Here is a 25417-nt window from a genome sequence, read left to right on the forward strand (position 1 = left end):
ATGAGTAACTACTGTATACAAGGCACCTCCACAGTTGTTCAATTCTCCTGACTCCTGATAACTGGAAAAGGTGGATACTATTATCATCCTCATTTTGATTGATTGATTGGCTGCGCTGTGCGGCATGTGGGATCTTAGTTCCCTGACCAGGCATGAAACCCGTGCCCCCTGCAGTGGAATCGCAGAGTCTTAACCCCTGGACAACAGGGAAGTTCATCATCCTCATTTTATAGGTAAGAAAACTGAGGCTCAGAGAGGTGAAGTGACTTGCCCTAGGTCACACAGTAGTATGGGACCAGCTGCCTCTGGGAATGCTTCTCTCCAGGAGAAATTTCACCTTCCCAGAAGTCTTCTTTCTCTAAGCTGCCTTCTTGTGTGAACGCTGGACACCCTGTTGGCTGGGCTCCTTGCCCTTGTGGTGGCATGTAGGCCAAGTGATGCTGGTGGGGGTGTCCAGGGCTCAGAGGGCCCCGGTCCTGGTTTCTCAAAGCAGCCTAATTGCTGTGTGACTTTGGGCCGCTGCTGAGCCTCTCTGGGCCTCACTTTTTCCACCTCTTCCTCGGGGAAGCCCCCGGGTAAATTTATTTATAAGTCAGCTCCAGGTTCGCTGCCTGGGAAGATGTTAGCAAGGCCGCAGACGCCTCACCTGAAAAACAGCTCCCCCACCCAGGCCACAGGCGGGCGGATTATGTAACAGGGTGTGCGGCGAGGGTTGGGGAGGGGGGCCCGCGGGGCGGGGCCAGGCCCTTGCGGCTATTCCGGGCGCCGCTATTTTTAGCCCCATTGATGAGGCTGCGTCGGCCACGCAGCCGGGATTCCGGAGACGTCAATGTGCGCGCGTCACTGTCCCCGCCCGCCCGCCCGCCGTGGGAGGCGAGCCCGGGGCTGGGGCGGCGGCGCTGGCGGCTGCGGGGGTGGGGGGCGCGGTCGCGGCCGGAACTGGGGGGCGGGGGGGTCCCCGGGGGCGGGGGCGCGGGGCCGTGGCGGCGCGGCGGCAGGAGCGCGAGGCAGCGGCGGCGGAACAGTGGGGTCCCCCGCGCGGCGCCCGCGACCCCCGGCCGCCCGGCCATGGGGGCTCCTACGCTGCCGAGCCGCTCCCCGCCCGCGGGGGCGCGACCCCGGAAGGCGGGGGCGGAGAGGCGAGCCAGGCGAGACGGGCAAGGTGAGGGGGCCGGGGAGGGGGCTCCGGGGGCCCCGGGAAGGGTAGGATCTGCGCGGGTGCGTGGCGAGGGTCGGGGCCGCGCCGGGAGTCCCGCTTGGAGACCGGAGGGGCGTGGGGGCAGGGACTGGATTCCCGGCGGAACCGGCTACATCCGAGTCAGCCCCCGAGTGTGGCGGCCAGCGCTTTCTCGCCCCAGCCCGCCAAGGGTGGGGTTTGGCCCGCGAGGGGCGCTGGAGGTGGCCAGGCCGGAGGAATTCCTTCCATTTCCCCGCTGGCTTCCAGGAGTTAGGGAGCTCGGCTGCCAGGATGCCGAGCCGGGAGGGACCAGAGTTGCCCGGTGCAACCCCTTCGTGGGATTGAGCCGAGAAGCCGAGCCTGGAGAGGGTCTCGTGGAGTCAGGAGCGGACCTGGGATTAGAAATGCTGCAGAGGTGCCATCTCCAGTGGTTTCCAGTGGAGTAATAATTTGGGTTGGGGGCTAGTATTAGGGGTGTGCTGGGAAAAGGAAGGCTGGGCAGAGGTAGGTGGATTGAGAATAGTTATGCCCAAAGTGTGCTGATGTAGTAGGAGGCTTCAGTGGTGACTTCAGGCTTGGTCTTAGACCCACACCAAGTGAATTGGATGAAGACTTGAAAGGGAAGCCAGCCGACTCTTTGTAGTGACCTAGAGGTGAGAGGAATGACAATGACAAATGTATAGTACGGTAAAGCCAAGATTCCAAGCAATGGCAGCCAGGCAGAAGGATGGACCAAGTGTAACAGGATGAATGAGACTGATTAGGAATGTTGAGGCCTGTGCTGGAGTTAAGAAAATTAGCTGAGAGGTTCAACCCAGCAACCCAGGCCCTTGGAGCTTCCCACTGGCTCTCCGGTGTTGGCTGTCAAATTGCTCTGTGCCCACTAAGCAGGTCCAAGGAGGGAAGGGGGATGCCTGGCCCTGGGCTCCCTGGTTGGGCTCCCTGGGTTCTAATCCTAGCTTTGTCACTTCCTAGCTGTGTGACCTTGAGCAGGTTGCTTAACATTTCTGTGCCTTAGTTTCCTCCTTGTTAAAATGTTCATAATAAGAATAATGCTTTTCTCACAGTGTTGTGAGGCCAAAATGAGAACAGGAGTGTAAGGTGCTTAGTGATATATTTAGCATATGGTGTTCAACAAATATTAGCTGCTGTTGTTATTGTTGATAATAGTAATATGCCCATTTCTGGGTGGGGACATTGGCCAATGCAGAGTTTATGCCATCAGGAAGCCACCAGGGCTGCAGAGGGTCTGTCATTCATGTCCTGTTGCAAGGAGTTCAGATAAGAAAAGGCTCAGTTGATAGGAGGGAGGAGAAGGAGGTTTCAGGTGGGTTCATGCAGGGCTGGGATCCAGGGCTGGGGGATCAGTGTCAGTTGTGGCTCAACATAAGAGAGAACCCTTGGAGTTTGGGTCTGCCCCCAAATGGAAGGGACAGCTCCTTAGCTGCAGTGTTCTCCCTGCCTCCTTCCAAGTGACTGGCTGACCCTCCTCCTAAACCCTTCCTGATGCAGGCACGTCTGAGTCCCCCTCTCCCGCATTCCACAAATACTTAACTGAGCACCTATTAGTACTGAGCTCTGGTTTGGAGACTGAACTCTGCAGCAATTGAGACAGACACGTAAACAAACGCACAGCATTAGTTCTATGGCGATGATAAAAATAGGTTCATGTGGCGGGGTGGGAGTGGAGGTGAAATGGGAATGGAAACCTGATTGATGAGAAGGCGCTAGCCATACCGACATTGCAGGCAGTGACTTTCCTGGCAGAGGGGACAGCCAGTGCCAGAGGCTCTGAGTGGGGGAAAGAAAGCCCATGGGGCTGGAGTGCAGCAAGGAAGGGGAGCAGGAGCTGGGTGCTGAAGTCTGGCCTGAGGCTTCCACTTCCTTTGGGGGGGAATCACTTTCTCCTCCTCCTCCAAGCCCACTCAGCCCCTGGTTTGTCCTTTGCACAGTGCTGATTGTAACCATCTTGATTCATTCCTGCATTGTAACCTCCTGGGGCCCAGGGATCTTGATTTGCTGCTTCTTGGATCTCCCACTGTTTGAGGCTCACTGTCTGGCTCAGAGTAGGCCCTCAGTAAATGCTTGTGGAATGACTGTTGAGGATGGCATTTTGATGGGGGGCAGGAGATGGGATCAGATGCCTGCGCTAAGATGTTATGGATCACTTTCTGGGCACCAACTGGATCCCCGACTCTGACCCCCGTTCTCAGATACAGGGTCTTCCCGGGCACTCAGGTTGGGCCTGACTGTGGTAAGAGGTGTTTGGCCCTCCCTACCCTTTGTCCTCAGCTGTGGGCTGGAAGGGAGAGAAGGGAAGGTTGGTGGGGGTCGGGGATGGGGGGAGGCTAGGGCATGACCGCAGACCGTTTCTGGGGTACGGGAAGATGACAGGGCCATTCTGGGAAGCAGGTGTAGGCTGTGGGCTGGGCCAGGTTTGCAGCCTGGTTTTGCCTTCTGTTTGGGGTTGGACTCCCTCCAGATGATCCAGACCGCCTTCCCCTTCTTCATGCCCTGCTCCCCATTATACCCACAGGGATATCGGGGTGCTAATAGCTCTGTAAGAGGAGAATCTGGGTACCACGGGCCAGAGGAACTCCCCTAAGCCTGTGGACCCTGGGACAGAGGTTAGGAGGGTGGAGTCCGTCACCTACCCTCTGGGACCCCCTCCTCCTCACTCCCTCTACCTGCCACCATGGAAGCATCTACTTCTCTTTTCCCAGATCTCATTGGCCTTAAGGGCATCCTGATAACCAGGGAAGATCACGCCTTGGCTGGTCCTGCCCTCACCTTGGGGCCCAGTCAAGAGAGGAGAGGGCTGAGTAAGGGTAGGAAAAGGGAAGGAGAGAAGTGGGGTCTGCGTTGCCCTGGCTGAAGGCTTTGGCACCAGCAGGGTTGGCGGGAGAGCTTGAAGAGGCTGGAGGGGTGGCACACACAGGTGGCTCTGGAAGTAGAGGCCAGGTGCCCAGAAGTGGCTTGGAATAGGAACCAGGGTCTGGGGTTAGCTTTTATGTGTCTTCATTCAGTTTCTCCTAATAATGATAGCACCTATGTGTATCCAGCACTGTTTTAAGTCCTTTACACATATGAGCTCATTTTAAGCCTGCTGGTAACTGTATGGTTGTTAATTTTAGAGATATCAATTACAGATTCTCTCTTTTTTTTTTTTAGATTTATTTATTTATTTATTATTTATTTTTGGCTGCATTGGGTCTTTGTTGCTGCACGCGGGCTTTCTCTAGTCGCAGCGAGCGCGGGCTACTCTTTGTTGCGGTGCACAGGCTGCTCATTGCGGTGGCTTCTCTTGTAGCAGAGCACGGGCTCTACACACGAACTTCAGTAGTTGCAGCATGTGGGCTCAGTAGTTGTGGCTCACAGCTTCTGGAGCGCAGCCTCAGTAGTTGTGGCGCACGGACTTAGCTGCTTTGCGATATGTGGGATCTTCCCGGACCAGGGCTTGAACCCGTGTCCCCTGCATTAGCAGGCGGATTCTTAACCACTGTGCCACAAGGGAAGTCCCACAGATTCTCATTTTCACAGATGAGTAACAGAGAAGTTATGTAACTTGCCTAAGGTTACAAGTGATGGAGCCAGGATCTGAACCCAGGCAACAGGGATGCAGCATCCATGCTCTTAACCACTCTACCCCAAGCTGGACCTTCCAGTTTTGTGACTGGAATCCCTTCAGAGAGGATTTCCTGAGAGTCCCCATGGCTCGGATCAGAAGGCTGGGCTGCCTAGAGATGGGGGCATGGAGCCCTTGCTCTGCAGCCTCTGAGGCTTTGGGGGCCAAGTTGGAGCCCCTTAAAGGAGAGAGGGGTATTCTGCTCTGTCCTCACAAAAGCTCCCTTTTCTCTGCCTACAACATGCCCTTTTGTACACATCAGGGAGCTGAAAGCTGGATTGAAGTACCCCCCTCCCCCCAGGAGTGGGGTGTGAGGCTGAGGAGCTGTGTCTCCAGGGCCCTGAGATGCCCCAGACGCTGTCGGCAGCTCCTAGCTACACCCCACGTTCCCAAGTGCTGTTTGCTTGCGGTGTGGGCCCCCAGCCTCTGACGCCCAGCTCACGGAGGTCCTTGGGCTGCCTTGTCCCCCTTCATGGCCCGGGTCCTGCTTCTGTTCCCACTCCTGTGTTTTCTGGCTGTGCTGTCTCCAGGGAATGGTCCTGCTGGCTGGTTTCTCCTCTCTCGCGTGGACTCTCCCTCTGTAGGCCTCCACCTTGGACAGAAGCCAGCCCCAGCCCCTCCCTGGTGTTGGCGCCTTCTGCCAGGCCCTGAAGGCCCGAGGGATGGTCGAGTGTTGTTCAAGGTCTGTTGGTCCATCCAGAGTGGTGAGTGCCCTGCTGTTGCCCTTTGTACACCCCCGGGGCCCTTGAGCAGGTGGCTGGGGGACTGAGGTGGGTGTGGAGCTGCCTGAAGCGGATGTGGTTTGGGGGATGGAGGGGGAAGCCCTGCAGAGGTGGTGGGCGAGGTGCTGCTCAGCATGGGGAGATCTGATTTCTTCAGTGGTGGGGGTGACGCGGGGGCAGGGAAGGGGGGAAGCCTGACTTTCTTAGCAGGACAGACTGGGGGGCTCTGGGCCTGGGTGTCACGGGGTTGTCGGGGATGACAGCTGCTCCCGGGGCAGCAAGTGCCTTGTTCCAGGAAGCTGATGGGGTGGGGTTGTGTAGCTCAAGGCCAGGCTGGGAGTATAGCGGGGCAGACCTGGGGGATGGGAAGCTGCCTTGTTCCTAGGGTGTAGACACTGTACCAGGGGAGTGCATGAAGGGAAACTTGGACCACCCATTGCCTCCCTGAAAGGGCGATGACTGCCCACTTCTGTGGTGGGCCTGTAGGTCCTGTGGGGTCTGGTATGGGGAGGTGGCTCTGTGAATGGGGAGGATCTTGCTGACCAAGGGCAGGGTCAGACCCTTCACTATTCATCCAACATCCTGAGAGGGAAAGTCTCAGACTTGTGGCCATGGCCAGAGAAATCCTTGGCTGTCTAGCTTCCCTCCTCTTCTTATGGATGAAGAAACTGAGTTAGAGAGGGGAAAAGGCACTCTTCAAGGTCCTACATTGAGGACATGTAGACCCAAGCTCAGAATCCAGGTCTTCTGGCTTCTGGGCAAGCCCAGTGGCCTGCTCAGCTGGTGGAGGACACACCTTCCTTGCCTGAAGATGCCCCCAGAGAAGACACAAGCTAATCTGTGGGTGAGGGGTGGAGTTTGGAAATGGATTTCCACCAGGCCTTTCCTTAGGGACTTGAGATACTGGGGCGGGGTCAAGGGCACATAGTCCTGGTCACCGTGTTTACCTGAGAGAGCTGGAGTTCAGCTTGGTGCCCTGGACAGGGACCCTGCTATTCCCTTCTTCCTTCCCCAGAAACGAGGGTCATCTCTGAGCAACACCCCCTTCAGGCCTTGAGAGATCCCCAGATGAAGCAGGAGCTGGCTCAGTATCCCCCCCTGGACCCCCAAACTCTGTTGCCTCTTGTGGAGTTGGGGTTCGAGGTGCAGAGAGTCCCAGAGAGGTGGCTGGGATGGGGGGGATGGGCTGCCCAGCCCTCCAAGCCTGGAGGGAAGGAGGGAAAGCCCTGGGAAGCAGGGCCTCGTGTTCCGGGGGCTGCGCTGGGTACGCACCTGGCCTCTTGCTGGCAGCAGGCACTGTGCCACCAACCTCGGGCTGGGGCAGGGAGAGGAATTACTGTAAGTGGAAGGGGCAGGTGTCCCTGGTCAGCTGGACATCTGGACTCGGGAAGCACGTGAGTGAAGATGACAGCAGCGGCCGGGTGTCTTTCCCTCCGCTCAGCCTCCACTTCTGCCCTCAGGTCAGACGCGGCCTGCTGAGCGCCTAGCCTTACCTCTGGGTACCCAGTGGCTCCTGGGGTCAGAATTCCTTGCGGTCAATCCGTTGTCTGGGTGAGGGTGGTGATTGGGTGGAATTCCCATGCCAGAGGTGCTGCCAAGGCCACCGTAAGGGCTGCCAGCGGGGGCTCCATGAGTGCTAGAGCTGCTGGTCCTGTGACGTGGGCACCTGTCTGCCAGGCCCGGGCATGGGCCCAGGGTCACGCTCATGCCAGGGCTCCCGTCAGCTGACTATTTTAGGCTCTTGCTGACCTGGGCCAAAGTCAGACCTCAGCCAAGAGGGCCCTGAGGCAGCTCCCCCTCTCCCCAGAGGCCAGCTCTGGTTTCAGCTATATAAACAGAGGAGGACATGCTGGCTTGGAGGCCGCTCCATGTCCTGAGGCCACTCAGCCGGTGCACAGCCTCGGTCGGCAGGACGGGCTGACTGGGCGGTCACGTCTCTTCCCACAGGGCTTCTTGAGGCCACCGGGAAGAGTCCCTAGCCAACCCCGGGATTCTCCCTTGGTGCAGTTGTCCAGGACCTTAGAGAATCAAAGCAGATCGTGTGGAGGAAGCTGGTGAGTCTTAGGAATGGGGAAACCGAGGCACAGGGGCTGGGCTGTTTGGATCTTTTTCCATTGTGACTGTCCTCATTGTGGTTTCTTTGGCCTCGAGAGGGGGAGGGGCGGAGGAGGAAGCAAGGGTGGCTGACCCTCCCAAGGAATGAGAGTAAAGGCTTGATGGCACTTGGACGACTTTGGACCACTTTGCGGTTGAGAACCAGGAGACGAGGAAATAGGTGATGCCATCTGTCTCCTTCCTCAGAGATTTGCACCAGGGTCTTCCATCCTCCTGTCCTGTTGACCCGGCCTGGACAACACTGGTCTGCTCAGGCTGGGGAGGGACGCTGGAGTGAGCTGGGTGTCAGTCAGGTACCTCAGCACTTGTCCCTGAGTAGGGTCTCTGGCCCCCCAGCTGGTTGGGACTTGGGGTCTGAACTTGTGGACTGACGTCCCTGAGCCCTCGGCCCCTGCCCCGCCCTCCTTGCCTGGCTTCCCGCCTGGTATGGTGCCTGAGAAGCAGGACTGGAGCTAGGCTTGGCAAGTCCGCCAACCGGCTTGCCACAAACACGCTCCCCGGGAGCCGGGCCAGGGGCTTGGGCCGGCGTGGAATAAGCGGAGCTCGTTACGTGGGAGGCTGTGTGCTCTCCTTCTGGGTTCTTGAAAAAAAAATTTTCCCTTTCTGAACGTGAGTCTTTAAACGAATCCAGAGCCTGTGACTAAAAATACTTTAACAATAGGAAAATGCATCAGTCTTTCCGGCTGGGCCTTGTTATCAGAGGGTTTTTATTTTGGAATTTGAAATTCTGCCCAAGGAGGCTGGGTGGAGACCTTGGGCAGGGACAGGAGAATTTGGTGGGCTGTTGATGTTGTGCAAGGTGGTGGGAGCCCCCCCTAGGGTGGGGGAGAGAAGAGCTGGCCAGGAGCTGAGCAGACTGAGGGGCATGGAAGGAGATTTTTTTTTTTGGCTGCGTTGGGTCTCCGTTGCTGCGCCCGGGCTTTTCTCTAGTTGCGGCGAGCAGGGGCTACTTTGGGTTGCGGTGCACGGGCTTCTCATTGCCGTGGCTTCTCTTGTTGCGGGCTCTAGGCGCACGGGCTTCAGTAGTGTGGCACGTGGGCTCAGTAGTTGTGGCTTACAGGCTCTCGAGCACAGGCTCAGTAGTTGTGGCGCACGGGCTTAGTTGCTCTGCGGCTTGTGGGATCTTCCCGGAGCAGGGCTTGAACCCATGTCCCCTGCGTTGGCAGGCGATTCTTAACCACTGCGTCACCAGGGAAGCCCATGGAAGGAGATTTGAGGAGGCTACAAATGAGGCGTGGGTCGACTCTTCCCAGAGGAACTCCATGATCTTGTCTGTGTTTTCCAGCTCTGTCTGGATGTTCTTCCTGAAGTCTGATCTTGTTCCTTTATGTTGTATGTTGATTCCTTCTGGCCTGATAGTGGGCTGGGGGTTGAGAAATCACTGGACTGAAAATGACCTCTGTGGAGAGAGGTCTGACCTGCTCAATTAACCAGCTTTCTTCAGAGTATCAATTGAGCACTTGCTGCATACAGTCTGGAATTTTCCTGGTGCCGGGTGGAGCCACATCTCTGGGCATACTCTCATTTCCTTTCCCGCAGCCCTGGCGAGGGAGAGGTGGGGATGGGGGTACTATTTATCTCTGGTTCTTGAAGAAGGAGGGTGCTGGCTCCCCAGTCGAGGTGACAGCTCTGGTGTCTCCTTTCTGTGCCTGCCTTAGGATCCTGCTGCAGGTCCCTAGAGCCCCAGCCCCCAGACAGTGCTCCCATTTCACTGTGAGCCTCCCCCTTCCGTTAGTGACTTGAATTCTAACAGCACCGGGACTAGCGATGTTGTCAGCATTGGGCAGATGAGGAAACGGTCCCGAAGAGGGCAAGGGAATGGCCCCGGGTCACACACCAGGCTTGCTGGCTCCAGGTCAAAGATGCCTCTGAGAGTTCCTTTATCTTTTGCCTCTGCTGGGGGCTGGGGTGAGAAGTGGAGGGCGGCGGCTGACCTGCCCGTGTCCTTGGGAGCCTGTTTCCCAGGAGGTAACGACACATGTGGTCGTGGCAGGGCCTGGACAAGGGCCAGAAGATCAGACCTGGGCCTGCCCCTACATCCCCAGTTCCCAGAGCTGTCCGTGGAAGGCCCCTGGGGCAGTAGGCAGAGCTTCCCTGCCCACCGCACAAATCCCCCTGCTGCTGCCAGGGCAGGAAGAGGAAGTGGCCGGGCCAGGCCTGGAGATAGGTCCTGGGGCTAAGGTGGGGAAGCTGGGGTGGGGGTTGGGGGGGAGGAGGCAAAGCTCACTCCGTCTGCCTACCCTGTGGGAAGGGTGCGGAGGCCCATGGGTGAGGATGGTCTTGGTGAAAGTAGGGCAAGTTCCTGCCCTTTGCTTAGCAGGGGCAGGGGCCAGCCTGAGGTGGGCGTGGCAGCGTGGGAAAGGGGCTGTGCAGTTCCACTTCCTCCATCTCCTATTTACCCACCGTCTTGGCGGGGGGACGATGGTGTACTTTGGCTGCCCATTTGCGGCCTGCCCTGGGCTACTTACTGTTGAGGATGCATGAAGGGGCCTCCTGCCAAGGTGGGAGAGACAGGGCCTTGCCCTCAAGTTCACACATTGGTTGTCGGGGGAGGGATGGCCTGAGCACGAGAGCCCCCGAGCCCCACAAGATTTGACTAGCAGGGGCCAGGCCCGAGCTGAGTGGTTCAGAAAACATACTGCGAGAGGAGCCCTTTCTAACGTCAGATGCTGCAGCCTCTCCTAACCGTAGCTGTGCTCTTAAGTATGTGTTGATAGGACAAATAACATAACGAGAAACAGCCACTGTTTCCTCTGTGATTTCAGTAAATTCCAGCAGCATCTGCATCCATTTGAATAAATATGTCTCTCCCATTTAGGTGTGGCTATTTTTGTAAATGAACTTTTATTTCTGAAAGTATAACATACATACAAAAAAACATACAAATCATAGACGTGAAATCTTAAGAGTATATACAGTGTGATTACTTTTCCATACTGAACACACCCAGGTGACCATCGTTCAGACTAGGAACTGGGATGCTTCCAGTACCCCCAAAGATGCCCTCATAGGCACTGCTGTTTTCAGTTTATAGGCCTTGTGCGTACCAGCTCTGTGGTGCACTTGTAAGAATCAAGGCTCCTGGGGCCAGAAGCCACAGCTCTGGAGTTCAGAGTTGAGGGCAGTGGGTCTAGCACAGAACTGGGAGTTAGGGGAGTCTGATTCCTGGCCCCTAAGCCTCCACCTCCTCATTTATAAAATGTAGGTGGTAATGCCAAACGTAGCAGGTTAGGGAGAGGGTTAAGTGGAAGAATCCATGTGAAGTGCCCTAAGCCGAGGTCTGACCCTTCACTGGTATTCCTCACTCCCCCTACCCCCAAACCCTCCAGTGAGAAGGTACTTATTATTAAGAGTTAGGCTGGTCCAGGAGGCTGTTATGAGCTGAAGTCTTAGAGGATCAGCAGGATTAGAATAGAAGGAAGAGGAACAATGTGCCCAGTGGATGGTGGGAAGGTTTAGCCCAAGGTCTTTATACTGGGGCAGCAGGGATCCTGGGGGTGGTGAGGGTAGATTGGTGGGCTGTGCTGTGCTGTGCGAGCCTGACCTTGGGCAGCTGTCTCGTCTCCAGCACAGCATCTTTCCCTGCCCTTCCTGTGTTATCATGGCCCTGCCTTACCTCCTGGTCCTAACCTCTAGTTTTGGATACCTCTGCCATCATTACCTGTCTCTTACCAACCCTTACCTACCCCACAATGAGCTGTTCACTCTGACTTGCTCTTAAAGGTTGGGCTTAGTGGGGTCCCTTGGAGTCTCCGTCCAGTCTTCGACCAGCTTATGCTCTAGGTCTCCCAAAGTCTGCATCAGTTATGCCTTTTCAAGAGTTCCACCTTGGCCAGATTCCACCTCAGAGCCCCAGCCACCCTCCCTGGAGGGCATCTGGCCAGCAGGGATGAAGCCTGAGGTCCCCAAGCCCCTCTCGCCTCTCCCCTCTCTGTCTTAGGCTAGGTGCTCCCTGGGTGTGTTCCTACAGAGGGACTGCCTTTTTCTCCTTATTTACTTATTTTCAGAGTGTAGTGTGTTCCAAGCCCCCAGCATCCCCCACCTCCACAAGCATGGCCAGGTGGCGGCTGCTGTTGTCTCTTCCACCCTCTGCCTTTGGGGCAGCAAGACTGCAACCTCCAAACCTGCAACCTCCCACGGAGATGGGGCCTGGGCTGCAGGCACAAATCTGGAGGCTGGATGCTGAGGTGTGGAGATTTAGACTGGGAACCTGGACAGCTCCTCACCACACTTGAGTTCCCTGGGGCTCCTGGGTGGGCCTCCCCATGGGAAGGTAGGGGATGGTCTGTGTTGCTCTTTACAGATGTAAAGTGGTGGAGAAAAAAAGGGGGTGCTAGGGCTCAAGGCTAGGTCAGCTTTCAAAGAGCCATTAAGGCTGCAGCTAATATACTTTTTCTTGTGCTGATGAGTTTCGGAGGGAAGAACATTGACCTGGGAAGAACACTGGCCTGGCTAATCATCTTTTGCTAACAGAATTGTTTTTATTTTCCGAGGAAGGCCCTGCTGGGCTTGGGGGTGCTAGGTGGGGAAACCAGCCTGTGACCCAGCTGGGTTAGTTTCACCAGCCCGGACTTGCTTGTGCTTCTGAGCAAGGTGCAGCTCTTCCGGGAGCCCTTGGGTCCGAATCTGCAAAATGGGAAGACATGAATTATATTAGTGGTTTCAAACCAGTTTTAAGCTGTGGAATCCTTTTCATCCAAGTAATATCTTCTGCAAAAGCCCAAGACAAAGAAAAACAAAACTTTGGCTAAACATCATCCTGCCCACACTTCACCTTCACGCAGGTGGCCGTGAAGCGTCTTTGGAAGATGTTTTAGCAAAGGCCAGAGCTCTCTGAAGACTGGTCCATGTTGAGACTGTGTGCTGCAGTGGGGGAGCTGTGCTAGGTTCTGACCGGATCACTGAATGATGCTGGTGTGACATGAAGACTGCTCCATCCGTGGTGGACAGTAGGGTTTGGAAAGAGGAGGCAAGCTGGTGAAGGGGCAGTTTCTTAATGGATGTGGGCAAGGAGAAGGGGAAGTCGCTGGCCTCAATCAGCTGGTCTGCTGCCTTCAGGCACCAGTGAGGCATGGGCTCTGGCTGGCAATAGGAACGGAGGATCCAAGAGAAGTTCCAAAATAGAATTTCAGGAAAAAGTGAAAAGTAGCATGTGGGGCATCAGGAGCAGAGATGGGGGGCAGGCAGGGAGTGCAGAGACGGCAAGCTCTGTCTGGAACGGGTGACGTTTGAGGTGCTGGTGGGACCTTTGAGTGGACAGAAGTGGGGGCTGGAGAGCAGGCTGTGGGAAACCTGAGACGGAGGTGAGAGTGGAAGTGAGGAGCACGAAGTGCCTCAAGGGTAGAGGAAAGTGCTCTTGGGTGACCAGGGGAGGCCAGAGTGGGGTCCGTGGGCGCAAGCTCAGTGTGGAGAGGGGAGAGGGGGAGGGGTGTGGGGAGGGCTCTCTTCTTCTAAATATTAGCCTTTTCTTCCTTCCTCTCCCACCTAGGAGGGGAGGGCTCCCGGGAAGGCTGCAGGTGGGAACTCCTTCATCATGGACAGCGGAGGGTGTGAAGGGATCCCCTAGAGATGTAGTCAGGTTCCACCCCAGTGTGCCACCACCTTGCTCTGTGACCTTGAGCAAGTGCCATTATTTTTCTGAGCCTGTTTATTTATAAAATGGGGAAGAGTCGGCACAGATTCGAAAAGATTTCTCAGGCTCCACCCGGTTCTGAAATTCTGTAATTTCCCAACTAGAGTGCTTTCACCCTGTCAGGGACTGGGGAGGGTAGTGGTGAGAAATCAACTTCAGCTGTGAAGCACAGCCAGTTGGCCTGTCTTGGGCTTGGCGAATCCCTGCCCTCCGGAAGGTACTTTGCGTGAGAAATTGGGGGGAGGGAATGAGTGTGTGTGTGTGTCACTGATCAGCCCGAGACTCCGCTGGGGAAGAAGGGTCAAGTGCAGTGGCAGCGCCTTGGGCTGAGGTGGGCGGCGCAGGTTCCCCGGGGTGCGTCCCTGAGTTGCCCGCCCCAGCCCTAGGCCTTCCCCGGGCCGCACAAGAGGGCAGTGGGCACCCCGGGCCCGCTGGAAGGGCTGGGGAGGGTGCAAAAGCGGAGCCGGGCGCGTTCGTGGCTCCCGGGAGCAGCCGGAGGGTGAGGAGCTCCTCGTCCGGGGAAGCCCCGCAGCCACGGCGCTAGAGCACCCTTTTCTCGGGCTCTGGCCCTCGGGCTGCTTATATCGGCTCCAGGGGCCCCGGGCCGGTGCTGGGTCCGGCCAGAGGAGCCTCGCGAGTCCGCGAGCTGCTATTTTTAGCTGGCGCAGAGGGCGAGAGGGGACTATTTATAGATCAAACAATCCGCGCTCCCTGCGTCAATGGAACCCCGCGTGCGTCACGCGCGCAGACATTCCAGGCCCCCCCTCTCGCCCCGCCCCCTCGGGCTCCCCGTCCCCGTGCCTCCCCCTGGCCGCCTCCCGCCGGAACCGCGCCGCCCCCCGCGCCCTTGTATGGCCAAAGCTCGCCGGGCCGCGTGCGTCAGTGGCGCCCCCGCCCCTCCCCGTGCGTCACGGAGCGCTTAAGAGCAGGGTCCGGCGCGGCTGGGAGTCCCAGTGGTGGAGGCTGCGAAAGTTAGGGGAGTGTGCAGGACCGCGGGAACGCACGCGGGACCGGGCTGCGACTTGGGGCGCCGGTCCTGGGCAGGGGGAGCAGGAGCCAGCCGGGTAGGTGACCCCCCGGGAAGCGTGCATCTCCACAGAGCTCTGTTTTGGGTTGGGGGGGTTGCTGCATGAAGGAGATGCGTGTTCGCGCGGGCAGAAAGGGTGTTTTAGGGTCAGCATGAAGGAGGGCGGGGGTAGGATGCAGCTCTGGCGTTGGGGGTTAGCGGTTGGAACGGGATGAGGACCCAGGGATGAGTACTCAGATCGGACTGGAGTTTACTGAGCGGGGGGGGGGGTGTTTGTGTTTGTGTGTGTGTGTGTGTGTGTGTGTGTGTGTGTCGGGGGGCGGGGGGGGATGTCTGTGCAAGGTGGAAGCCACAGAGGGTTAGGTTGGCGCCAGCAATGAGGACCTGTTCAGTAGGAGACTGGCTAGAGTTCAGTCTCCCAGGGTCCTTTAGTGGGCACAGGGCGCCTGGGACTTAGTTGCTGGTTGGGGTCTCAGTACGGTGTGCGTTGGGGGAGAAGGTGCACAGAGCTTGGGCTGCTGGGATGTATCTGACTCCTACCAGCATTGAATTTCCAAAAGGGTCTCCTTCTTCCCAGCTTGTCAGCTCGCACCCCAATCGTTAGTTGTTAGTTGTTTTGTTAACACTTCAGAAGCTGTGGCTTAGTTTGTGGTGATCCCCAGCTGGAAGTTTCTGCCTGAATTATCTTAGGAGAGGGCTAGATTGTTGAGGTCAGCATTGGCTGAACTGTGCAGCGGGTGCTGCTGAGTGTTGGAATAAAGGAGTCTTCTCACCGGCAGGAGCAGGGTCTCTGGAAGCGTAGGGAAGGTTGTTTTTACTGTAGCTTGGATCTGTGTCTGTGTGTGTGTGAGAGAGAAAGAGAGGGAGGGAGGGAGGGAGAGGTGGAAAGCGTCATCCTTCGGGGTCCTTGGTGGGCAGTTGCTAATGTTGCAGTCTCTGGTGTGGTGCCACCTAGAGGACACCACTCCTGCCGCACTCCCGCCTCGGTCTGTTGGATCTTACAGGTAGGTGCAGCCTGAGGGTTGTCTAGCACAACAGGTGTGAACCACACTGTTGCCAGGACCCGCCTGAAGCTGGATTCTCCTTGCTCCCTTCTTCAACCCCGCCTCTTCCTTCTCCCTGTGCTTCCGCCAAGGGCTAGATGTAGGTCCATATCTTGTGTCATTAAGTACCTGCATGAAAGCAGGAGTGGGGGGAGTTTGGTGGGGGTTGATCCGGATGTGGGACGTCCACGTGGAGAAACGGGATCTGAATGAGGCTGGAACACCCAGCCCAGCCCTGTGTAGCTGCTGCCTCTTTTCCTCCACCCAAACCCATCCCTCCCCAGGCTGCGGTAGCACAGGCAGACGTGGCCACCCTTATCTCTTGCAGGTGCTCAGTGCCTCTGGACGGGTGCCACTGGGTGGGTGGGGCCCGAGTTTCTGGGGGCTCTGTTGTCTGGGTTGGTTGTGGGAGTGTCAGGTCAGGGGTGGAGCTGCCCTGTCCAGGGCCCAAGGAGGTGGGAGAAAGGCTAGAACCAGAGGACTCCCTGAGCTCTTGGCCGGGAGGTGATGCCAGCCTTTGCCCCCTCCTGCTGTCCCCCTTGACTATGGCACTCTTTGTTTCAGCTTGCTTTCTTACCCAGCCTCCCTCCCTGACTGATGAGGCCAGGGTCCCAGAGATCCCCCAGCCAGGAGGTGGGATGGGGAACTGTTCCGGAGCCTCCTCTGCGTTAGTTTTTGACTTGTCTGCGAACTTAGGGATCCCCCCTGAATGATGCTCTCTCTGCTCCTTCAGACTCCTCAGGTTTGGGGCAGGGTGTGACCCCCTTTGCCTGAGCTGCTGGTTTCTTCAGGGCACAGAAGTCTTTAGTGGAGGGACCCAGGTTTCCGTCACTCACCAGCAGGCTCCTCCTCTTCCCTGCATAGCCACCTCAAGTCTCCTGGACTCTGAGTGCTCTCATAAAAATAACAGGGGGAAATGCTTTGGGGGTAGCAGAGGAATTCCTCTTCAGGACTTCTCCTGGAAGTCCAGGGGCTGCTTTCTCCCTCATGCTCCCCCTTCCAGCATACAGCCTTTAAAAGTCTGGAGCCAGGTTACCTGATCCCTTGGGGAGCTGGGGACTGGGTAAGGAGGCTGGGCTCTCTTTCTCTTTGCTTCTGGGAGCATCCCGGGCAGTGTAGAGTGAGTGCCTGTCCCCAGATGGCAGGATTGGGGTGCGCGTGGGATCTGCAGCCTTTGCTCAGTACGTAGGGTGGGGGGGGGGGATGGAGGGGCACAGCCTCACTGCTGCTTAGGCTGCTTTCGTAGGCAGCTGGGCCTTCACTCCCAGCTCCTTTTCCATTTGCAGGATGTCCTTCAGCCCAGGCACTGGCACTGTGTGGGGAGGAGGAGAGGGGGTTTGGGAGAGGCTGGGCCATGCCTGAGAATATTCCCAGAAGTGCCAGGTTGGAGGAACAACGTATCTGCTCCCGGGACTGGGCTCAGGCTTTGCCTGGCTGCCTCTCCCACCCACTCTTCTCCCAGCCCCCACCCATGCCTTACCCAGTAAGGGAGGGGCGGGGGGCTGGAGGAACACAGCTTTCCCCTGTTCCATCAGAGAAATGCTGGCTGGATGCCTTCCCTAGGGTTCCCAGCCTGCCTGGGGTGTGGCTGGCCTTCCGACTTGAGCCCACTCTTGCTGGGCCTTTGCCCAGGGGCTTTGTGACATGGAGGTCGAGATGGTGCTCTGGCCGGGAGCCAGGATTCCTGGGTTCTATGGTGGGCTGTGGCCCTAACGCCTCGTGTCCCATGTCTGGCTGGGATTCCTGCCACCTGGCAACTCAGGGGCCTATACTTAGAGATCAGGCCTCAGGCTTCTCTCACTGACTCCCCCCCTCCCCACCCTTTGGTCTCTTCCTTCTCCAGAGATGCCCTGTATCCAAGCCCAGTATGGGACACCAGCACCAAGCCCAGGACCCTGTGACCACCTGACAAGCGACCCCCTGACCCCCGAGCTCAGCAAGCCCACCATGGACCTGGCCAGCCCTGAGGCGGCCCCCACCGTCCCCACTGCCTTGCCCAGCTTCAGCACCTTCATGGATGGCTACACAGGGGAGTTTGACACCTTCTTCTACCAGCTGCCGGGAACAGCCCAGCCGTGCTCCTCGGCCTCCTCCTCAGCCTCCTCCACATCTTCATCGTCAGCCACCTCCCCTGCCTCTGCTTCGTTCAAGTTTGAGGACTTCCAGGTGTACGGCTGCTACCCTGGCACCCTGAGCGGCCCTCTCGACGAGACCCTGTCCTCCAGCGGCTCTGACTACTATGGCAGTCCCTGCTCAGCCCCATCACCGTCCACGCCCAGCTTCCAGCCGCCCCAGCTTTCTCCCTGGGATGGCTCCTTCGGCCCCTTCTCGCCCAGCCAGACTTATGAAGGCATGCGGGCATGGACAGAGCAGCTGCCCAAGGCTTCTGGGCCCCCCCAGCCACTGACCTTCTTTTCCTTCAGCCCTCCCACCGGCCCCAGTCCCAGCCTGGCCCAAAGCCCCCTGAAGCTGTTCCCCTCGCAGGCTGCCCACCAGCTGGGGGAGGGAGAGAGCTATTCCATGCCAACAGCGTTCCCAGGCCTGGTGCCCGCTTCTTCACACCTTGATGGCTTGGGGATGGTGGATGCGCCCGTGACCTCAGCCAAGGCCCGGAGTGGGGCTCCGGGTGGAAGCGAGGGCCGCTGTGCTGTGTGTGGGGACAACGCCTCTTGCCAGCATTATGGTGTCCGCACCTGCGAGGGCTGCAAGGGCTTCTTCAAGGTACTGCGCTGCCCGGGGGGCAGCTTTTTATGAGAGGTGGGACAGGCTGCTCTCTCACCCCAGCGGGGTCTGTGGTGGCTTCCCTTGGGTTCTCCTCCCAACACGTTCTGCTCTTTAAGAAGAGGGCAGGCCTGCCAGGTGGGCCACTGTCCTGGGAGCAGGGAGCTGGGACCTTTTCATGCTGGGACTGGGGCTGTAGAGATATGGAGGGAGGGGTGAGAGCTGGGCAGAGGGTGCAGGCTGCAGGAGTACCCACGAGGGGAAGTTCAGTGGCCAGCCTCTCGCTTTCCTCTGCCTGGCCTCCCCCCACTCAAGGTCCTGGTGGGAAGGGGGGCCCCAGGCACTCGTGTTCCTGGCACAAGATGAAAGCATCTGAGAAGAGGGCTTGGTGCTTGAGGGCTGGGGGCGGACTTGGGAACAGGCTGTGTGTTTGTCCCAGTGCTGGGTGCTTGCTTCGCTTCCCGTCCCCACCCCCAGCCCCTCCTCAGCCCTCTCATGTCTGCCCCAAGGAAGGGGCAGGCGGACGCAGGCATGTTAAGAAGTACCGGCTGCTGGGGAGCCCCGAGCCCCTAACCTTGTGTCCTGAGGGTGAGGCCGAACCCTCCCCCAGTGTCCCCAAGACTTTCTCTTCCTTCCCCCACCCATCAATCTCTCCCTCCCCTGCCACCCAAATGTTAGAAAAATAGCTGTGAACAGAGAGCGCTTTTGTCTGCAATGGCAGTAGGATCTGGACACTTCCCTCCCCTGGGCTCCCCCCATCCCCACACTCTGACAGCCTGTTCCGTGTTGCCCCCCCTCTGCCCAGCGCACAGTGCAGAAAAATGCCAAGTACATCTGCCTGGCTAACAAGGACTGCCCTGTGGACAAGAGACGGCGAAACCGCTGCCAGTTCTGTCGCTTCCAGAAGTGCCTGGCTGTGGGCATGGTGAAGGAAGGTGGGTGGCTGGCACAGGCCCAGTGGGACAGAGGCGGGCCTGAGTGGGGTGGGGCCGGCAGAGTCCCCCAGACATTTGTTCTGGTGGCCGCAGGGAAGGGCATGCCTGGGCCCTACTTCCTCCCCGATCTCTGGTCCATCTGCCTGCCTTGTGGCGGGGGAAGTCCCTGCAGAGTTCCCTGGGTCTCGGGGGCTCTAGGTCCTTGGACTTGGGGTTGCTGCCCAGCACTGCTGTGCACGGCTTGGGCTGAGAGTCCCTTCCCTGGGTCCCTTCCTCCCTTGCTCACCCCTGCCCATTTCTCTGCAGTTGTCCGGACAGACAGCCTGAAGGGGCGGCGGGGTCGGCTCCCTTCAAAGCCCAAGCAGCCCCCGGATGCCTCCCCTGCGAATCTCCTCACCTCCCTGGTCCGGGCACACCTGGACTCAGGGCCCAGCACTTCCAAACTGGACTACTCCAAGGTGAGGCCCCGCCCACCCGACATTCAGTGCTTTCCTGCACATTAGAAAAGCCCCCCACACCAACCCCCGGTTCCACAAATTGAAAAGAGAGGAGGCCCCTCCAGGCTGACCAGATGGGAAAATGTACCCCTTTGGGCAGTGGCCAATTAGAAAAACGTGCTCCTTCCAGCAGCCGTGGCCCTGGGTTAACGTGTGAGAGTTGGCAAGCAAGTGTGGGCGGAATCTCAGCTCCACTCTCACCCCCGGGATCTGGCATCCGAGGGAGGGCACGACGTGGCTGTATGTGGCGGCCTCGGTGCGGGGCTTTTCCTGGGGTCTGACCCAGCCAGGCCGCTTCCTAGTTCCAGGAGCTGGTGCTGCCCCACTTCGGGAAGGAGGATGCTGAGGACGTGCAGCAGTTCTACGACCTGCTTTCGGGTTCCCTGGAGGTTATCCGCAAGTGGGCTGAGAAGATTCCCGGCTTCGCCGAGCTGTCCCCCGGGGACCAGGACTTGCTGCTGGAGTCGGCCTTCCTGGAGCTCTTCATCCTCCGCCTGGCCTACCGGTGAGCTTCCAGCTGTCTGCTCACCCCTCGCCCTGCCGCCCTGCCCTCAAGCCCCTCTCACTAGTGTCTGTATCCCTGCCCACCAGGTCTAAGCCGGCTGAGGGGAAGCTCATCTTCTGCTCGGGCCTGGTGCTGCACCGGCTGCAGTGTGCCCGCGGCTTCGGGGACTGGATCGACAGCATCCTGGCCTTCTCGCGCTCCCTGCACAGCTTGGTCGTTGACGTCCCTGCCTTTGCCTGCCTCTCTGCGCTTGTCCTTATCACAGGTGGGTGGCTAGTTCCACAGACCTGGGGAGACGGGGAGGGCTTGAGGGCCTGGCCCTGGATGGGCGGGCATCTGGCACTTCCTGAGCCCCCACCTTGTGGAGCGAGTGTGATTAGATGCAGAGAGGGGTAAGCATGGCTCAGGGCAATGCAGCTGGCAGGTGGCAGAGCCAGGGTTCAGGCCCAACCGTGGCTGACTGCAAACCAAGCCAGCCTGTGAGTTATCCCAGAGGACCGAAGATCCTGCTCGTGTAGGTGTCACGTGTGGCCTAAAGTTTGGGTTTGTTTTTAACATCTTAATCGTGTTGCACACAGGAAGTTTTTACAAACGGAGCATGTGCACATAAAGAGCACCTAGATCAAGAAACAGACGTGACCGGGACCCCAGAACCCATCCTCGTGCCCCCTTCCGGTCATCAGTTCCCCCAAGGGTGGCTGCCACCCGGACTGCTAATAGCACAGATTAGCTGTGCTTGTTATATACTTTATGTAAATATAATTATGCAGGATGGAGTTTTTGGCATTAAATGCGGAGGTTTTCGGGTCTCTTTATTTTTTAAAGCACCAGAATCTGACCCCACCTCTTTTTCTCTTAATTTTTTTAACTGAAATTTCACAAAGCTACATAGGGCAAAAAACTGTAGGACAAAATCTGAGGCACTCTAGGCTGCAGAGGGAGTGTGGTGGGTTTTGAGGCCTGCTTTCCCTGGAGGTGGCCTCTGAAACACTGCTGCTCAAACCCAGGGTTTCTCACAAACAGTCTGGGGGGAAAAAAACCAAAAACCAAAAAGCAACACTGGCCTCGTCAGAAAACCTGCGAGGGTTTTATTTCCTTTTTGCGACCTTAGGCAAGTCATTTAACCTCTCTGGGCCTCACTTTGTCACTTGGAAGATGAGGATAATGAGCGTTGCTGCCTTGCTAGGCTTCTGCTGGGGCTCAGAAATGGGCTCCTGTGCTTTTGCACAGTGCAGAGGGCTGTGGAGCCCGGTCACTGGCGGCCGTTCCAGAGACCTGGGAGAGGCCGGGTCTGCAGGGGAGAGGGGTGTCTGCTCCTCAGCTGTGCAGCTAATCCTGCACCTTCCCCGCAGACCGGCACGGGCTGCAGGAGCCTTGCAGGGTAGAGGAGCTGCAGAACCGCATCGCCAGCTGCCTGAAGGAGCACGTCTCGGCCGAGGCAGGCGAGCCTCAGCCGGCCAGCTGCCTGTCACGCCTGCTGGGCAAGCTGCCCGAGCTGCGGACCCTGTGCACCCAGGGCCTGCAGCGCATCTTCTACCTCAAGCTGGAGGACTTGGTGCCCCCTCCGCCCATCGTCGAGAAGATCTTTATGGACACGCTGCCCTTCTGACCCCAGCCCGGGAACACGCGTGCACTCTGTGCGCACGCTCATACGCCACCCCACGTGCCTTTAGCCCACGGCCCACGGACCCCTGGAGCACCACCCCTCAGCCTGGGCCTGAGCTGCAGACTGGCCGCCCCTCCCCGCCACCTGCTCTGGGAGGTCGGCAGGGAGTTCATGCCCTGGGGGAGGGGGATGCATTCACAAGGGTGACCCTTACTATTTGTCTTACCCTGCAGCCCAGCCCTGGTCTTCATGTTTTTGTAAGATAAAACCGTTTTTAACACACACACCGCCATGCTGTAAATAAGCCGAATGCTGCTGTAAATACAGGAAGGAAGAGGTTGATGTGGGAGTGGGGTTTGGGAGGGAGGGACGGGCCCCCACCAGCCTCCTCCTACTTGCTGTCTTTTCCCGCCCTCCTTCCACGTGTACATAGACTCACTCTAGGAGGAAGACAAGTGACAGATTCTGACATTTATATTTGTGTATTTTCCTGGATTTATAGTATGTGACTTTTCTGATTAATATATTTAATATATTGAATAAAAAATAGACATCTAGCTGAAGCTAGGATCCTGTCTCTGACACCCTCCCCCCATACCACCCATCCCCAAAATGGCATGAGAGGCAGGGGTGGCACCCATAAATCTTGGATGTTACCAACCTGAGCTTACTGGCCTCAGTTTACTCATTTGTAAAAGGTGGAAATAATCACAGCTGCTTCATGGGGTTATTATGCAAAGCACTGAGACTAGTTTCGGACACGGAGAAAGCCTCTGGGAAACAGGCCTGGCTCGTGGATGGGGCCTGCACCTGGAGGCTGATTCATCCAGGGATAAGAGCACCGGCTTTGGCTGTAAGTTCCTAACCTGGGGTGATGGCCTTTGATTCGGCTTCCACATCTGTAACGCAGGGAGGAGGGCATTCCCCACCTCACCTGGCTGCTGGGATTGCGGGAGTGTGGGTGTGGTGCTCACCATAGGGCTGGGTACAAGGCAGCTCAGGATGGTGATAGCAGCTATCATTACTCAGTATAAGTTTTTTTTCCCATCCCCATTTTCAATATTTCTCCCCATGGGTCTAGCACCCTCTTTTTTTTTTTTTTTTTACAGTTTTTTTTTTTATTAGTTTCTGCTTTATAACAAAGTGAATCAGTCATACATATACATCTGTTTAGCACCCTCTTGGCAAGAAAACTGTTCTGAGGTCCCTACCTGTGCCCAAATACCCCCACATAGGTTCTCCATCCCCCAAGCCCATCAGATGCTTAGCTGGCTTAAAATGCAAATTCCTAGGGACTTCCCTGGTGGCGCAGTGGTTAAGAATCTGCCTGCCGATGCAGGGAACACGGGTTCGATCCCTGCTCGGGGGAGATCCCACATGCTGCGGAGCAACTAAGCCCGTGCGTCACGACTACTGAGCCTGCGTGCCACAACTACTGAGCCCACGTGCCACAACTACTGAAGCCCTCGTGCCTAGAGCCCGTGCTCCGCAACAAGAGAAGCCACCACAATGAGAAGCCTGCGCACTGCAAGGAAGAGTAACCCACTCTTGCCGCAACTAGAGAAAGCCTGCACAGCAACAAAGACCCAGTGCAACCAAAAATAAATAAAATTGATTCTTTAAAAAAGCAAAACAAAACAAATTCCTAGGCTCTACCCCAAAGTCTCGGATTTGACGGAGTGGGGCTCATGGAGCTCTACTTTTACCCAGCACCCAGGTGTCTGTGAGGCTGGAGGCCTGGAGGCCACTCTTTTGATAAACATGAACATAGCCTGACCCTAACCCGAGGCCCAAGGTAGCCACGTGGGGTCTGGCCCCTTTCCCTGCTCTCAGTGCCCTTCCAGCCTCATGACCCAGGAGGGCCCTTGGCCCAGGACCCCTGAACCTCTACCTCCACAGCCCCTAGGAACTGGCTGGATGAGGGCAGCCCCTGCTGGATGGAAGTCGAACAAAATAGGGCTCTGCTCTGCAGTAGGACCGAATCAAGGGCCTTCCCTGGTGCTCCAGCCCATCTGCAGGTTACCCAAGTAGTCCCCAGCCACCTGCCCTCGCTCAGGTTCTGTTCTGAAGGGTCCATGTGGGGTGGGCTGGGGAGTCCTGGGCCCTGTGCGTGATGACTGCCACGGCCAGCAGTGTGTGGACTTCCAAGCGTGTATCCCTGGCACACCCCTGCCAGAGCTCCTGAGTGAGCCTGTGTCACAGCACCAGCACCTGGCAAGGCGGGGCTAGGGGTGGGGCTGTTGGGAGATCTGCTTCTGTTCTCAGCCCCCAGCTCCACACTGCTCTCTGAGAAGTCCCTCTTCCTCACTGAGCCTTGGTTTCCCGTCTGTTCCACGCGAAGGTGAGTCTGGTGGCAGTACTCTGGTTAGGAGCAGAGCTTGCTGGGAAGTCCCCCACCAGCTGTGGCTGGACTGAGTCCCTCTCCCTTTGAATCACTCTTTGGCAAAGACAGATGTGGAGCACAGGGCAGGCCCCTGGGGAAGGCAAAAGGTGTTTGAGGAGGGGCCAGGGGTCGGGAATGGGCCGGGGCAGTGGAGAATCTTGGTCCCTATAGGTATCTAGGCCCCATAGTGATGACAGTAGCTACCACATACTATGTTTTATCATCCACCAAGTTCTTTTCATATGATATTTGTTATTTCTAGCCCTCGGTACCACACTGTAAGGAAAGCGTGCAACACAGCAGAGGGGTAAGGAGCGAGGACTCCAGAACCAGACTCCCCGGCTTTAAATCTTGGCTCCAGCTCTTCCTAGCTGTGCAATTTTGGGCAAGTCACTTTACCTTTCTGTGCCTCAGTGTTTTCATCTATAAATGGGGAAATTAGTTGTACCTATTTCACAAAGTTGCTAATAGTGATTACACGAATGAATATATACAAAGTGTTTCCAACAGTGCCTGCCATGTAGCAGGCACCCAATAAATAATAGCTATCGTTTTTACCAAAGAGGAGAATTCATTTCAGAGGAAAGGAAATGACTTTCCCAAGGTCACTTGACTTCTAAGTGGCTGAGCTGCATGGGTCTAACTACCTAGCCACTAGGTCTCCCTGTCCTTGTAAATGAAAGAAGCTCCATGGATGGTGGCTCCTTTCCAGGACTCTGGCGATTGGGGTAGGGGGTGGGGGGCTGATTTCTCCAACCCTGCCCCACCCTGCCCCGCCCAAGGGCTGGAGCCTGCAGGCAGGCCTTTTCTTTCCAACCAACTGGAAGAACTGGCCTCTGAGTCTTGCTAGGGGCCAGGAGGGCGAACAAGGGGGCATTGAGCCTGGTGGGCCCTCACAATGGCCGCTCTGTCCTTGCGGCCCGGGGGCTGGGCCGTTTCCTTCGGGGACAATAGTCAAAAGGCAGTGACGCCGGCAGGGCCTGGAATCCCAGGCGGGATTTTCCAAGGTCTCAAATCCCGTTGTTTGTCCTCACAGGAGACCCAGGAAGCGTACCTCCCTGTCTCCCCACACCCCACCCACGCAGGGCCCTGTGCCCAGAGGCCCTGGCCCCCTCCCCAGTCTGGAGGTGGCTCGGTGACTGGGGCCATAGCTCTGAGGTCTAGGCTCTGAGCAGGGGCCGTTGGCTCTTCCCTGGGGCCTGGGATGGGGGAAGCTGTGCTACACCCAGACGTGGTTATGGAGCTAGGTGGTGAGGGTTGGCCTCAAGGAAGTAGAGAAGCTTCTGAAGGTCGCAGACAAGCAGCTGGTACTTGAGCTCTACGATACCGCACGGTTGCTCTGAGTGTCCATGCGCCGGGCTGGGTGGTAGCCGGCTCTGTGGCTGCAGAGGGAAGCCTGTGAGAGCCTGTCAGAGGTGGGAAGCTGCTG

The 25417-nt window shown here is 57.5% G+C and overlaps 1 protein-coding gene across 10 annotated transcripts; it reads left to right on the forward strand.

Annotated features, from left to right (window-relative positions):
* Nucleotides 1–1023: 1023 nt before the first annotated feature.
* On the forward strand, nucleotides 1024–22168 carry NR4A1 (nuclear receptor subfamily 4 group A member 1). 10 transcript variants are annotated; one of them, XM_082635751.1, is made up of 9 exons: nucleotides 1263–1830; nucleotides 5387–5506; nucleotides 7472–7578; nucleotides 17185–18062; nucleotides 18868–18997; nucleotides 19304–19455; nucleotides 19797–19999; nucleotides 20086–20264; nucleotides 21352–22168. In XM_082635751.1, the coding sequence occupies exons 4-9, from the start codon at nucleotides 17187–17189 to the stop codon at nucleotides 21606–21608; spliced, it is 1797 nt and encodes a 598-aa protein (XP_082491877.1). In that variant the 5' UTR covers nucleotides 1263–1830; nucleotides 5387–5506; nucleotides 7472–7578; nucleotides 17185–17186; the 3' UTR covers nucleotides 21609–22168. The 10 variants fall into 10 exon arrangements, with proteins under 10 accessions (XP_082491872.1, XP_082491874.1, XP_082491875.1 ...); XM_082635746.1 differs by lacking the exons at nucleotides 1263–1830; nucleotides 7472–7578 and adding an exon at nucleotides 1024–1162 and having other exon boundaries at nucleotides 5333–5506; XM_082635748.1 differs by lacking the exons at nucleotides 1263–1830; nucleotides 7472–7578 and adding an exon at nucleotides 1024–1162.
* The last annotated feature ends 3249 nt before the right edge of the window (nucleotides 22169–25417 follow it).

Source organism: Mesoplodon mirus (genome assembly GCF_964341445.2).
Source record: "Mesoplodon mirus genome assembly, chromosome: 11".
NCBI lineage: Eukaryota > Metazoa > Chordata > Mammalia > Artiodactyla > Ziphiidae > Mesoplodon > Mesoplodon mirus.

Coding starts and splice junctions, on each gene's coding strand:
- NR4A1 (XM_082635746.1), top strand. CDS start 1,069: ATGGGGGCTCCTACGCTGCCGAGCCGCTCCCCGCCCGCGGGGGCGCGA. Junction 1,163..5,332: donor AGCCAGGCGAGACGGGCAAG/GTGAGGGGGCCG, acceptor TGCTGTCTCCAG/GGAATGGTCCTGCTGGCTGG. Junction 18,063..18,867: donor GCTGCAAGGGCTTCTTCAAG/GTACTGCGCTGC, acceptor CCCTCTGCCCAG/CGCACAGTGCAGAAAAATGC.